The 13,307-nt window shown below is 34.0% G+C and overlaps 2 protein-coding genes across 2 annotated transcripts; both read right to left on the reverse strand.

The window, feature by feature from the left end:
• Positions 1-416: 416 nt before the first annotated feature.
• LOC125210657 (RNA demethylase ALKBH9B-like) lies at positions 417-4,364 on the reverse strand. Its single transcript, XM_048110211.1, has 7 exons — positions 4,110-4,364; positions 3,226-3,792; positions 1,886-1,971; positions 1,487-1,797; positions 1,330-1,401; positions 861-1,246; positions 417-765 (listed from the first exon to the last, which is right to left on the reverse strand). Exons 1-6 carry the CDS (start codon positions 4,279-4,281, stop codon positions 958-960), a joined length of 1,497 nt encoding a protein of 498 aa, XP_047966168.1. The 5' UTR covers positions 4,282-4,364; the 3' UTR covers positions 417-765; positions 861-957.
• A 2,761-nt stretch (positions 4,365-7,125) lies between these two features.
• LOC125209386 (rab11 family-interacting protein 3-like) lies at positions 7,126-10,579 on the reverse strand. Its single transcript, XM_048108981.1, has 3 exons — positions 10,402-10,579; positions 7,966-8,828; positions 7,126-7,542 (listed from the first exon to the last, which is right to left on the reverse strand). Exons 2-3 carry the CDS (start codon positions 8,823-8,825, stop codon positions 7,368-7,370), a joined length of 1,035 nt encoding a protein of 344 aa, XP_047964938.1. The 5' UTR covers positions 8,826-8,828; positions 10,402-10,579; the 3' UTR covers positions 7,126-7,367.
• Between the last annotated feature and the right edge of the window lie 2,728 nt (positions 10,580-13,307).

Raw genomic sequence — 13,307 nt, forward strand, 5'->3', positions numbered from 1 at the left:
TGGATAAGAAATGATACAGTGGTTCTTGTGCTTGAAAATTTCCATTCTAACTTTTTTCTTTTTTGAATGATTTTCTTTTAGAGATGAGAGAACTTAATTCGCTCCTATCAATTACTTCAATGTTTTATTTTCCACATATGACAGTTTGCACAAGACCATGTACTCACAAAAACACAGACATTGTCTCCAAAAAGAAGAAAAAAACAGATAGCATTAATTTGATGGTTTAATTTTTTTTTTATAAGAACATTAGCAAATTTGGTCGATAAATTAGTAATTTAATATATATTGGAGAATTTGAATGCAGAGTTCATAAAACAAGATACAGATAAGATAATAAAGTAGAAGAGAGAAAAAAAATGATAAGAAAATTCAACAAATAGAAATAAGACAATTTTGATAGACGGGTCAAAATATAAAAAAAAATGAGATTACTTTTTTCATGAATAGAGGAACAATAATTAGCATGTTTAGTGCAGTATCATACATTGATGCATAACATCCATAGCCAACAAACACTAATACTGAAAGCTAATACTCATTTATACTGAAAAATCACTAATACTCATTTATACTGAAAGCTAACACAGCCTTGAAAAATTCCAACTCAAAAAATGAAATATACAGGTTGATCATTCTCAAATACATGCAAATGTATAAAAAATTGAAAAATAATCTTCAATGAATTTTCCTCTTGAATAGCTGTACCGGTTTTCTTACATCCCAGCCAGCTCTGTAAGTTCGAATTCAACTATTCATCTGAGCCTGCGACATTAATACCATTCGAGGATGAATATCGACAACAGTTTGCTATACATAACCTTAAACTGAGATGCTTTTAGTGATAGTTTAGACGGTACCTGATGAATGGTGCAAAGCTTTGCTCAACAGATAGGTTGAGAAATATATTTAAGACTCTTGAAATCCAGTAACTAACTGTAATATATCGTTAACTCGTCAATGTTCCTGATTAGACTGGAGCCTTCTCCTATATGGAGGACCTTGTCTTGTTCGGCCTGAATGACGGGACTTTGGATTTTCTGAAGCCAATCCTCTTCCCCTATCTACTACCATAGGTTCTCCTCCGTCTGCTGGCCTTCTCGAAATATGTCTGTCTCTTGAAGCATTATCCTTGCTAGATCTTTCCTCTTCATCCATCAATGGTTGAAGCCCTTGCAAATCTGGTTCCGGAGTATACCCAATTGGCCTTTTAGTGTCATCCATTCTCCTAAAGGTAATCGATATCCTGAAAGTGAAATGAGGCAGGCATCTTAATTTTGCTCGATGGCGATGGAGAGAAGAAATAATCAATCTCCTATCCAACAATACCTTTTGGAAGGGACAGCTGGGACACAATGCTTAGCCACATCAGCTCCGTTTCCTTTTAATACAAGAACAGATCTGGTCCAAAATCAGAGAAAGAAAGTTTAAGATGAAATGAAAGATCCAGATTAAAATAAATGTGTTAGGTCCATCATATACTTACCCAAGTGGCAGGGGAATCGCATGAGAACCTTCAAACTCACCAGGGCCCACTATTTTTAAGTTCGAACCGAAAAGTATATCACACTCGCTAAGAAATGAGACTGTACAGAATGGCCTAACAAACTCATGATTATCAATATGAGGCGGTATACAGTCCCCTTCTTCGTAGATATTCACAATACAGCTATCAGGCACGCAAGAAGGAGGCAAAACATGCCACCGCACAAGCCTTTTGATCATGACCTTGAACAAATGGGGCAACGGATCGACAATTTCGGCCTTGAGAATGCCTGGTGGATTGCCCTTTTTGTCCTGTCACCCAATGGAATTTGTTAGATTGAAGTTTTGAAACAACTTAAACATTATATTCATATCACAAGCAGCATTCCTGGGCACTTACTGTGGCATAGTTGTAACAGCAACCAAATTGAAGAGTAATGCGCCCCTTCCCCCTCATCCACTTCTGAGGAGCAGTATATGTGCGTGCTACAATCAAGTTACATATAAAGAATCTTAATTAGCAGAGTGCATTAAGTAAATAAAAACTACTCTTAACAGCAGCAAAATGAAGATACTATGACAGTTTAAAGTTTGAACCATGGAATGGAGCTTCCCAAAGCAACCAAGATGTCATAAACATAAAATAATGATTGCTGATCAAATAAGCTGTCATCAATAATGTGGATCCAACAAGCCACCAGTATAAGGAAACACGAAAAATGATTAAATAAGAAAATGCTGGAAAGCACAAAAAGAAGAGAATTCTAATTTTTCCGAAATAGGTAGGAAACATCACATTGAAATAAAAATTTTCAGGACTATTTCATCAAGTCAACTCTAGATGTCAGGCGCTGCGAAAAATATAGATACTACAGTAAAAGGTCAATATTTGCGTGACTATGAAACTAGGTCATGAAATGCCACAACAGATTTTGTCAATTTATCATTTTTAGTCCCCGCAATGCATCCTTCAACCATCCCATGAAGCACATAATACATTACAAAAGTAACAAGTCTTCTAGCAACAAAAAGGATTAAAAACAAAGGAAAGTCTAACCATCAGTAGATTCACTGATTCAAGAAATCCAAAAAGAGTTGGAAATAATAAAACTTGAATCTTGGAACCAGATAGGGAAACTATCCTTTAGCAAATTATTCAAGTGCATGTAGACAAAAATGGTAAAACAAATCTTATAATGTAAGTTACAGAATGGTAGATATATATTTCCCTTATAATATAGGACAATACTATTACTTATTCAAGTTAGCATTTATTTCATATATTTGCACAAAGGTATACATCTAATTACTCACTATATTAACATGGTATCTTCTATGATGAAGTAATAAACATGCATGTATGCATATCCATAGCAGCGTATGAAACAACAGTTTCATTACAGTATACACAGGTAGCTAAACCATCACTAATATATGCAATGTATAAGAACACATGTGAAAACAAAAATGGAAACCACGAGTACAAAAAACATTTTTCCTTAGAAAGGCATTTCGCTTTATACCTAACAGGAAAATAGGCTTCTTTGCTATCTTCCAAGGGGGAAAAATAGTTTAAGTAAATAAATCGACTATAATAGATAACAGAAAAATAAAAAAGAATGAGTTACACCATTCTCAAGGAAGTGCTCACAAAATGCATAAATAGGTATTCTGATGGGAAAGGTTAATAAAGGTGAACTAAACATGCAATATAAACTCAATGAAGTTACAAAATCATACCTTTCAACTGGCCCTTTTTTCCCATCTCGTCTAGCTGTTCAACATAACTGACAATCCTCTTCTGTTCTGCTGCACTGAAGATAGCTTTGTGTAGCTCCAGCCCCTCCAGTATGTTGACAAGCTTCCCGTTGATCCTTTCCAAACATAGAAAGTCCTTTTTCCTTTCGACGCGATAGAACCTAATGCATTCTCTCTGATCCCTCGACAATGCCACCTTTGGCTTAGCTTCAGCCACAGAAGTTACCTCCGGAAAAGAATCATTCGCATCAGCAAGCCCATTGCTCTCATAATTGTCTTCTCCTGCCATAACCTCATCCTCCATAGCCATATCCGCCCAGGACTTTTTCAACATAGGTCTTGTCTGTCGTGCTGGCGAGTTTAATGGTTCTGTAAATCGATCAGCCTCATCCTTCCAACTACCCAATGAATGTGTATTATCATCATCATCATCATCATCATCATCATAGTTATCTGCATTGCCGTTCGCACTCCCGGCAGTGCAGTCACCCAAATCTTCCTTACAGTGATTTGCATCAATACTTGGTGTAGATACAGTAGCATCCCGTTCTACATTAACAAGTTTCACAACTTAATTATGGTATTGGTATTAATAAACACCTAAACATAAAAATCAAAGAGCACAAACTCGATTAAAGCTATCGAATTTTTCAAAATTCAGAACGGGAGTCAATAAATTTTGATAAGATAGAATCACTAATTTCAATTTGCCGGCGTAAAGACAGTATATTTAGCGAAAATTGGAGAAGTATCATGAAAGGGAAATACCAATTAACATAATTAAAGAAGCAGTGAGACATAATCGATGTGAAATATATGCAGAGATGATGATGATGAGGAGGAGGAGGAGGGAACTGAGTATAGACCTGAACGGAGAGATCGGATTCGGTGGGAGATGGTGTGCGTGCAGGATTTGCAGAGGCCGCGGGCTAAGAAAGGCAGCCAATTGGACAAGAATTCGGAGGCGATCCGGACTTCGTTGTCGTCGTAATTAAGGAGGAAGGCGTCTGTGTTTTGAGCTTTCGCGTGGCCATTCATGGCGGAGGAGTCGCTGCAGAGTTGGGAACAGAGGTCGAGTATTGAGGGAGACGGTTATATATGTTCGAATTAATTTTATACTAATCCACCCTCTAATCAAATTGGGAAACCATTGAATTCTAGGATATTTGAGAAAGATATATCAAGTCAAATTTAATAATTTATTAATAAAATATAGGTAGAGAATTAAGGAAAGATGTATCTATAAGAATTAAGGAAAGAATTCCAAGAAACCAGAGGATTCCAGGATTTTCGGCCAAAATATTACTCCATCTAAAAGGATATAGTACTAATTTATTAATAAAATCTAAACAATGAGGAACTTACCAATGCCGTATAATTCGAAGTTTATAGTTTTATGAGTTATTTGTATGTAAAAATATGAACTTTTTTCCTCAAACTTTTATTTTTGAACGTAACATCAACTTTAATTTTTTTTATTTTTCCCCATCAAAAAATTTTAGCAAAATTAAAGTGGAGTACACTATAAAATACACCAACGTTTGATATTTTCTTATTTTTCCACTAAAATTTTCCTTTTTATAATTTAACAGTATGAATAATGAGAATTCTATTTTTTTTTCCCCGATAAATAATTTCAATCAAAATAATACTACTTACTAATAATTTTATCCTTTTTATAAATTGTAACTTTAGTTGTTTTAGACGATAAATTAATGTAATTATATTTAATTGTCTAATGCCTTGAAATTTGTATTTCAAATTGCATTTGATTGGAATGATGATTGTTTTCATTTTTATAGACTAAAGCTTTATTTTTCATGATTTAAATGATTATGTGAAAATTTACATCTCTTCATATTTTATTTTAATTATATACTTTTTTTTATTTAAATTATGGGATTTTAAAAATGTTATTTAAATGGAGTATTATTTTAAAAATTCACTCTCCATAAATTTTGATATATATTACTCCATAAATTCATATTCACATCTAAATTTACAAAGTGTTGGGCATTAAATAATTTAGAATAAATTCATATTCACATCTAAATTTACAAAGTGTTGGGCATTAAATAATTTAGAAAAAACTTATTGTTGGGGAAAAATCATAATTTTCAAAGTTTAGGGAAAATTCTAGAAATTTTCAAAGTTCGGGGGAAATTTTAGAAAAAAACGAAAGTTTGTGTATTTTTCAACCTCAATACTCGTCGTTTTTTGCCACGTTAGCACATTCGACGTACACGTCAACTTCAATTTATAGAAAAAATGTGTTTTGGAAAAAATCAGAAAAACTGAAAGTTCATACATTTAGATTCAAAAATAAAAATTCGAGAGAACAAATAATCACAGCTTTAACTATATTTTGAATTACCGAAACAAATTACTGGAAAATTTTCTATTTTCATAATAAATTAATCTGGCGAGTTGCATATGGATCAAATTAAACAAATTTAATTACCCGAATTGGATAGAAGTAATAATGTTGAAATAACATGGTAACATAAGCTCATGTTCGCCGGAAGAGAACTATAGAGAAATCACTGATAGCATTTCCAACAAGAAAGAGAAAATAAAAAAGATATAACATCTATTTACTTTCTCAAAAAAGTGAAATACACTTTAAAAAAGCAACATGTTTTAAAGGAAAAAGATATATAGCGGTGAATAATTTTTTAAAAATAAAAATAATAATACAAAATGCATTAAAAACATAAAGTGTAATTACCTTCTCAAATACCTTTTCCATTGGAAAATAATTTTTCATGAAAAGAAGACAAATATAGTAATTATAAGATTTACCTCTTCTTTGATGGAGAGATAAAAATATCTCTTCAAAATGAGAAAAGTATAATACCTTCTCAAATAGTTCTCCCATTGGAAAATGATTTTTCAAAAAAAAAAAAAGTAAATAGGGTAGTTATATAATTTTACCTCTCTCGTTGGAGATGCTCTAAGGAAAAGGGTAAATAAAGAGGTAAATGGAATAACTTCATATTTATCTTTCCTTCATAAAATTTCATACTCCAATGAAAAGAGTACTTGAGGAGATATTATATCTTCTTTTATTTTAATCATGTATCTCTACCAGGGTAAAAAGTTGGGTTTTTTTTTTGTCATTTCAGTTTACCTTTCACCCCTGGATATGTTGTAACAAAATCACTAAGAATTGAACGCGATCAATTTTTGAAACAATTACATATTGAAGAGCTGAATCTATACTAATATCACTCAATACCATTTTCCAATACAATTACAAAATCATTGACTTCCCAAATAAATTATGAAAATAATGAATGAATTTATTATATTTAAATTAATTTCGGTCAGTTGCAATTTAAAAGTTACTCACGTTTGGAAAATGTAAGAATTTTTTGCTAATATTTCTCTCTGTTTGACAGATGTATATAATGTATGCTATTAAAGTGTGACTGCTCTATTAGATAAAGAGATTCAAAGTATTTCGATCGATTTATGTGTTTCGTTTCTTCGATTTATATTAATAGTGTTTTAATAATTAATATTATATACTGGTACATTTTGAAACATATCAAATTTTAGTAAACAATGTGATACAAATGTCATAGTGTTGTAACCATTTATGAAATAACTCTAGAGTTCCAAAGGATGTTAATAAAAATTAGCTTATAGAATGATAAATATATTAAGGACCGTGAAATATTCAAAAGTTCCAATTCATCTTAGTATGCAAAGGAGTAACCTAATTCCATATGTTTATAAAAAAAAATGTCACATAATAGACGCTACGAGTGTGTGAATCATAGTAGTATTATAAATAAAAACAGAATTTGATTTTTTTGTGGACTGAAGATGAACTATTTTTATTTAATCTGGTTTATAATGAGTATGCCTACCAAAAACTGAGACGAAAATAATATCAAGATTATGTAAGCATGAAATGTGAAGAAAACATAATCAGAAGAAATAACAAGACAGCAGGATAATCACAACCTGCACTGGGTTACATACAATCGACCAAAGACTTCTCAAATAAGAAAATACAACATGAAGGGAATGTCAAGCTCGAGCAATATCAGGAGAGACGACGCGTAACTGGGGTTGCACAAGAATGACAGCACTATCAAATGAGTTAAGGTGTCAAATTATATATTGGAAGCGTTCAGAGCCATAACCTTGCACTGCTCGTTCATGGCTACGAGTTGGGCCTCTTTCTTGTCCACTAGAGCACTAAGTCTCACATTCTCTTCCATGAGTCTCTGGACCTTGACTTCCTTCTGCATCTTCTCACTTTCCAATTGCGATGTTTTGGCCACAAGCCTAAATTTTCCAAACGGGAAAGTAAGTTTATAGCTTAATATACCTCCAACGGTAGAAATGAGTAAACATCCCCCAAAAATGTAGAGCCTTGTTTAGCTCCAACAGTAAATGAAGACTGAAAGAGAAAAAGAAATCGGCCAAACTGATTGAACTTTAACTGTTTGTATATTTATACTCCATTCTGTTAACAAAATAGTTCGTTTGCTTCTGCTAAAAAGGATGACTCAAATGGCAGTATGAAACAGGAAAAGATATAAGTCAAATGTAGAAAGTGGAGCCGAACAAATGCAAGAACCGTAATAACAACCACATATAATCACCATGAGCAACTAAATAGAAACGTATAACAACAAAGAGCATGATACTAGTCAAATCCCAAACAAATTACTAGTACTAATAAAGATCAGAGAATAGTTTACTGACCGTTCAAAGTGTTTTTCAATCATCTGAATTTGCTTTGCTGATGAAAGAAATGTTTCCCTTGCGCTAATTAGAGTACTGACGTAAGATTTCAGGGATTCAAAGTCTTGCTTAACACGGCAAAGCTCCTGCTCATTGTCGGCAGCTCTCTGCTTTTGTCTAGAAGTTTCTTCAACCAAATCTTCTACCCTCTGTCTCATCTCGTTCAAAATAGTATTTGTACCCATTGTGAACTGTTCCATCTCCTCTAATTTTAGCGACATGTTCTCAATTTGAACTGCCTTCTTTTTTATTTCTTCCTGTCCTACTGTCACCTTTTCCTTCTCAGTGACCGTTTCAGATTCCGCCTTGATAGCTCTCTTCACGAGAGTTTCCATTACATCTGTAACCATTTGTACACTTTTGAGTAATTCACTTATGTAAATTCCATCGTGCTCATCAAGAGCACCGTCCTGATTGCTAAGCGCTGTCCATGTTTCCTCATCTGCACTGTCGGAAAAAAAAGTACGTACGCTCCTTGACCATTGAGACAACGGCACACCATTTTTATCAACAAGGCCCACACCCTCCAATCGTTTGATGCCGCAAGAGGTATGAGCCAAATGAGGAACAGCCATAACTCTGGCTTTTGATTTCAAGTATGTCAACAATGTTGCAGACGTTTTGACTCTATGCCAGAGAACTTTCATCTCCTTCTTAGCATCTGCTTCAGAGCCGTGTATGCAAGCTTTTACCTCCATAAGCTTCTCTTGTAACGCATCCACTTGAGACTGGCTTCTTCCCCTCTCCTGCTTCCAGTGGCTCTGTGCATTCGCCAACTGTGATTTCAGATCTGGTATGCTGATATCTTCCTCTGTTGTCATTACCTGGCAGATAACTTAGTTAAGCACCTCAAAATCCGATGATATGAATCAGCAATCACAATAATACACCATCAAAAAGATATGTTGCAATCTTTGCAACAAATCAATGAAACAATCTTTATCAGTGAGAATTGTTTCAAGACTATTTATTTCGGTTCTAATGCTACAAGAATGAATAGATAGGGTTTGCATATAAAATTAACCAGACTTAATGACCACAACGGGAAAAGGCAAAGTGATAGGAATGAAATATAGACAGCACACGTGCAACCTATGCCGGGCTGATATAGACATAGTGCTTTAAGAAAGAAAATCAGCAAATAATTCCAACGACTCCATGAGACTACAATAGCATGCAAACTAACCATACCAAAACCAGATGCTTCAATAAAATGCGTGTTTCGAGTGGAAGAACAGAAAAAATACAAACTTTCCTCAACATGTAAACCTAACATCTTTTTAACTTCACAATCACATAATCCAGTATGTAGGAGATTATACAAGTCCACTTGATGATTCTTTTTGCCTAAAGGAGTACAGATGCCTACCATGTTATTAGAGTCTAATCTATGACACCAACAGTCCAACTGTCCAACACAATGTTCCTAAGCCCACCCCCGAGCCCAAAAACCTATAACATGCTTTCATCCAAGGTCATGCTAACAAAGAGAAAATACGAATCTATGCTCAATTTCATGATTCCTCCAGCCCACAGTACATCTATGAAATATCCATCATGTTATGAAATTCTCAGGCAAGCATCAAGAAACAGTGTTCACAGCATTAACTCATGACACCATGTATATGCAGGTGAATTTTAGACGAGCTTTATGATGCTTGATCTTAGATGAATGCAGCAACCATTCAAAGTGGCGTTGCTCTTCTTTCGGATAGCAAATGGAAATGGTCCATGTTTTGTAATCCATTAATCAACTAAACAAAAAAGGATGACTAGCAACATTCTTATTACTTCTTAGGTTTATTTAAGAAGAAAATGACTGGACATGCCAAGCTTGCCCTGTACTAAACCGGAATAGAAATACTCTTTCGCTAACGTCCTGATGCAAACATGAAAAAGATTCACATAATCACTCTCAAGCTCCAGTTTGGTACTATTGTTTGAAATAGTTAGGTAAGAGTAGATTTTCAAAATTCACCAAAGCATTTTAGCTACTCAAATTCACATGACTTGCATAAGGTCACATGATTTTAAGCTTATCTAAAACCCAAATTAAATGATCCGTTTTACAAAGCAAAGAACATAGAAAAGAAATTCAAATTTCCATAATTCATAATAAACCTGATTTATTTACCAGCACTTCAATCCTTCCAAAACGTGACAAAACCATAAACCCACCAACAAAGTAGTTACTTGAGCCAAAACTAAATAAATAAATAAAGTTACTCACATTCCTAATTTCCTAATTATCAAAAGATCCATCAAAATCATCATTTGAGCACATCAGACAAAGCACAATAATTCCTAACCAATTCAAAGGAAAATTACGAAATGTTTCGCAACCAGAGTTCCCAACAAAGAAGACAATGAAAAAAGGCTACAAAAAGTATAAATTACGTCAGTTGTGCTGTGATGTCTCTGGAAATTTGAGGAGCTTCCAGCAGAAGAAAAAGTGACGACGACGAAGGTCTAGGATTGTAAGAAGCAAGCCAGGTTAAAATTAAAAGTCAAATTACAGAAAAATAAAAATTAAAAAGATTAGAAAAAAGAAACAGAGGCAATCGGGAGAGAAAGAGGGAGACGGTGATTCTGTACTTTTTTATTTGCAATCCCCCCGCCCAGGTTTTGGGAAATTACTTTTCTGCCCCGATCATGTCTTCAAATTGAATTAATTTGATTTCATAAGAAGCAATCCTATCCTATATTCAAGCAAAGAAAGGTACGAAAACTAATTCAAAACCTTAAAAATAATTAATATCCTGCGGTGATGAATATTTATTCATTTAATATAATATAGTGAATCAAGAACATTTTCAAAAAAATAGAAACTTTTAAAACGACACAAGTTACGATCGGATATTGTTTGGACTCCTGATCGTGAAAAAATCCAAGGCTATATCTTGTTTGGCGAAAAAAAAGAAAAAAAGAGAGAAACAGAGAGAGAGAGTTAGAAAGAGATGTTGAGCATGTAGAGAGAAGTGGATTTCACATATAGAGTTCATGAGGATGGGAATTTATTTTGACTTATTTAAGAAATTGGACTAATATTTTTAGCTCCTTTGTATTGGACTATTTCAAGTATAAAATTGGTTTGAGCAACTAACTTTATTTTTATGGGTAACATTTTTAGCGCTTGATGGATTAAATTTTTAGAGTTTTTTGGACTAAAATTAATTAATTCTTCATTTGAGATTAATTAATTGTAATATTAGGATTAAATTAATTGTTTTAGATTAAATTCTCTTGAATTAATTTAAATAAGTGAGTTTGCATGATTTGATCTTCAGATTTACTAAATTAATCGAGACATTAATTAATGTCAATAATTAAATCTCTGGGTTTAATTAAAGTGAATGAGTTATGAAAGAGAGAAGAAAATATGATGCATATCCTAGGAGCATGTCTTCCACTTTTATTTATTTCTCGATGCTAAATAGACTACTTTCTTTTATTGGACAAGGTCCATCACATGGAATTAACTCCAAATGGAGTTAATATTGTCAAACGGAGTCATAAGCGTATGATGTGAACTTTTCTATTTCACATACAAATGTGGATAAAAATATGAAGCATATTTGAGATAATATTTATTTATCCGAATGATGTTGTCTTGCCATAAAAGATGTTATTTTATGTATTGATGCCTATCAGTTTGGTTATACCGAATGTGCTATGCCGAATAAAGTAAGAAATCGAATTCAGGTCCCAGCAAGGGGGGAGACCCTACTCGGACTAGTGTACACGTGGACTGTGTGTCATCGGTAAGGTTGGCCGGTCCGGTGCCCGCGGAAAGTGGCCACTTTCTCGGCACATGAATGTTAAGGTAACCGTAGGAGGACACCATTTCTACTGCACAAGATGTTCAGATATGGCAAGGAACAGAAAAAACTTAGACTGTGCAGTCGTAAAATGATTTTTAGTAAGCTCGGGTCTTTTTAATAAAACCTCTGAGTGTTACTGTAATAATGGCTGACAATATTTTAAAATGTATTATTGTATTTTTTGGCAACGTGTTCACTGAGTACCTTTATACTCAGCCCTGCATGTATTTCTAAATGTGCAGGTTGAGCTGTGATGGAGTGAAGGGTGCTAATTAAACCAGACCTACTTATATTTCCATTCAATACTCTCGGAGGTTTGTGTCTTCATACATGGAACCACGTCAGTTCCTTCCGTTGTGCATTGAAGCAAGTGAAATCCTTTATGTCTCTAAAGACTCTGATAACTAGCCAGAATATATTGTATGGTCCCCGACTCGAGTCATTGTGATCGAACCATTCTATTCATGTATTCACCGTTTATACTCTACAGACAGAAAGTTCAACCATTAAATCCTTCTTTTCGTACTCAACCCACATTCTTAATATCCACCCGAGTCACGGTATATCGAACCTTGCTATAATTAGCAAAGTTGGGTCGTGACAACAAATTTAATGATTTTTAATTTTTTATTTGCAGATTATTGGGATATTGGTGATGCTATGTTCTCATGTTCGCATTGTGGTGCGTTGTTTTGGTATGAGGAACGTCTTGGCAAACCGAATAAACCGAAGAGTCCGAGATATTCCCTTTGCTGTATGAATGGGAATATGAAGGGGTTGGCAGCGGAAGCATACATAAATCGATTACATAATAATCCTGATCTATTTAGCAGATTATTTAGACAAATTCTATTCGCGCAATTATCACATGTATCATGCTCATAACTCAAATAAATCATGCTTTAAATTAATTAAAACCTAAAACATGCTTTTCTACGGTTTAACTATTTTACCTTGATGATTCTCCAAAGAATCGAAAATAGCTAGCGCCTTCTCCATATGAAGATCTTCAGTACTAAACCACGGATCTTTTGTCTAGTTCCCGGCTTGTAAACTGATATCCGGGTGGACTGATCTCACCAGTATACTAGGACTTGAATAAAGATGACGGAAAAACTATCTCACGGAGGAGAGAAAATCGTCCATCTTCTATGTAGAGAGGGGGACGAAAATTTTGATGGAAAAACAAGTGTATTTTCTGTCTCCTTTATTCTCTTATTTATATTAAGTCACATATTAGGCCCATACATGAATCTATGGAAGGTTTTGGATATGGGCTCCTCCAATTAGTTTTTTACTAATTAAATTAAACCCCAATTTAATATAAGCTTATAATTGGAATATTACGAGCAGCCACTACAGAAGTAATATTGCACTTCCCATCCAAATCCGAAATTATAAGTAATCCGGGTTTCCATTGCTTGATATTTATTTCCCGCGCTTAAGATAGAAACATTCATTAATCAATTATTGTCTTAATTA

The sequence above is a fragment of the Salvia hispanica genome, chromosome 3 (genome assembly GCF_023119035.1).
Source record: "Salvia hispanica cultivar TCC Black 2014 chromosome 3, UniMelb_Shisp_WGS_1.0, whole genome shotgun sequence".
In the NCBI taxonomy this organism is placed as follows: domain Eukaryota; kingdom Viridiplantae; phylum Streptophyta; class Magnoliopsida; order Lamiales; family Lamiaceae; genus Salvia; species Salvia hispanica.

What these genes read in the sequence shown, in the direction of transcription:
- LOC125209386 (XM_048108981.1), bottom strand. Translation starts at nt 8,825, where the DNA reads ATGACAACAGAGGAAGATATCAGCATACCAGATCTGAAATCACAGTTG. An exon ending in ATTGAAAAACACTTTGAACG is followed by an intron (nt 7,543 to 7,965) that starts GTCAGTAAACTA and finishes TGGAAAATTTAG; the next exon opens with GCTTGTGGCCAAAACATCGC.
- LOC125210657 (XM_048110211.1), bottom strand. Translation starts at nt 4,281, where the DNA reads ATGAATGGCCACGCGAAAGCTCAAAACACAGACGCCTTCCTCCTTAAT. An exon ending in AATCCGATCTCTCCGTTCAG is followed by an intron (nt 3,793 to 4,109) that starts GTCTATACTCAG and finishes TTGTTAATGTAG; the next exon opens with AACGGGATGCTACTGTATCT. An exon ending in GCGATTCCCCTGCCACTTGG is followed by an intron (nt 1,402 to 1,486) that starts GTAAGTATATGA and finishes ATTTTGGACCAG; the next exon opens with ATCTGTTCTTGTATTAAAAG.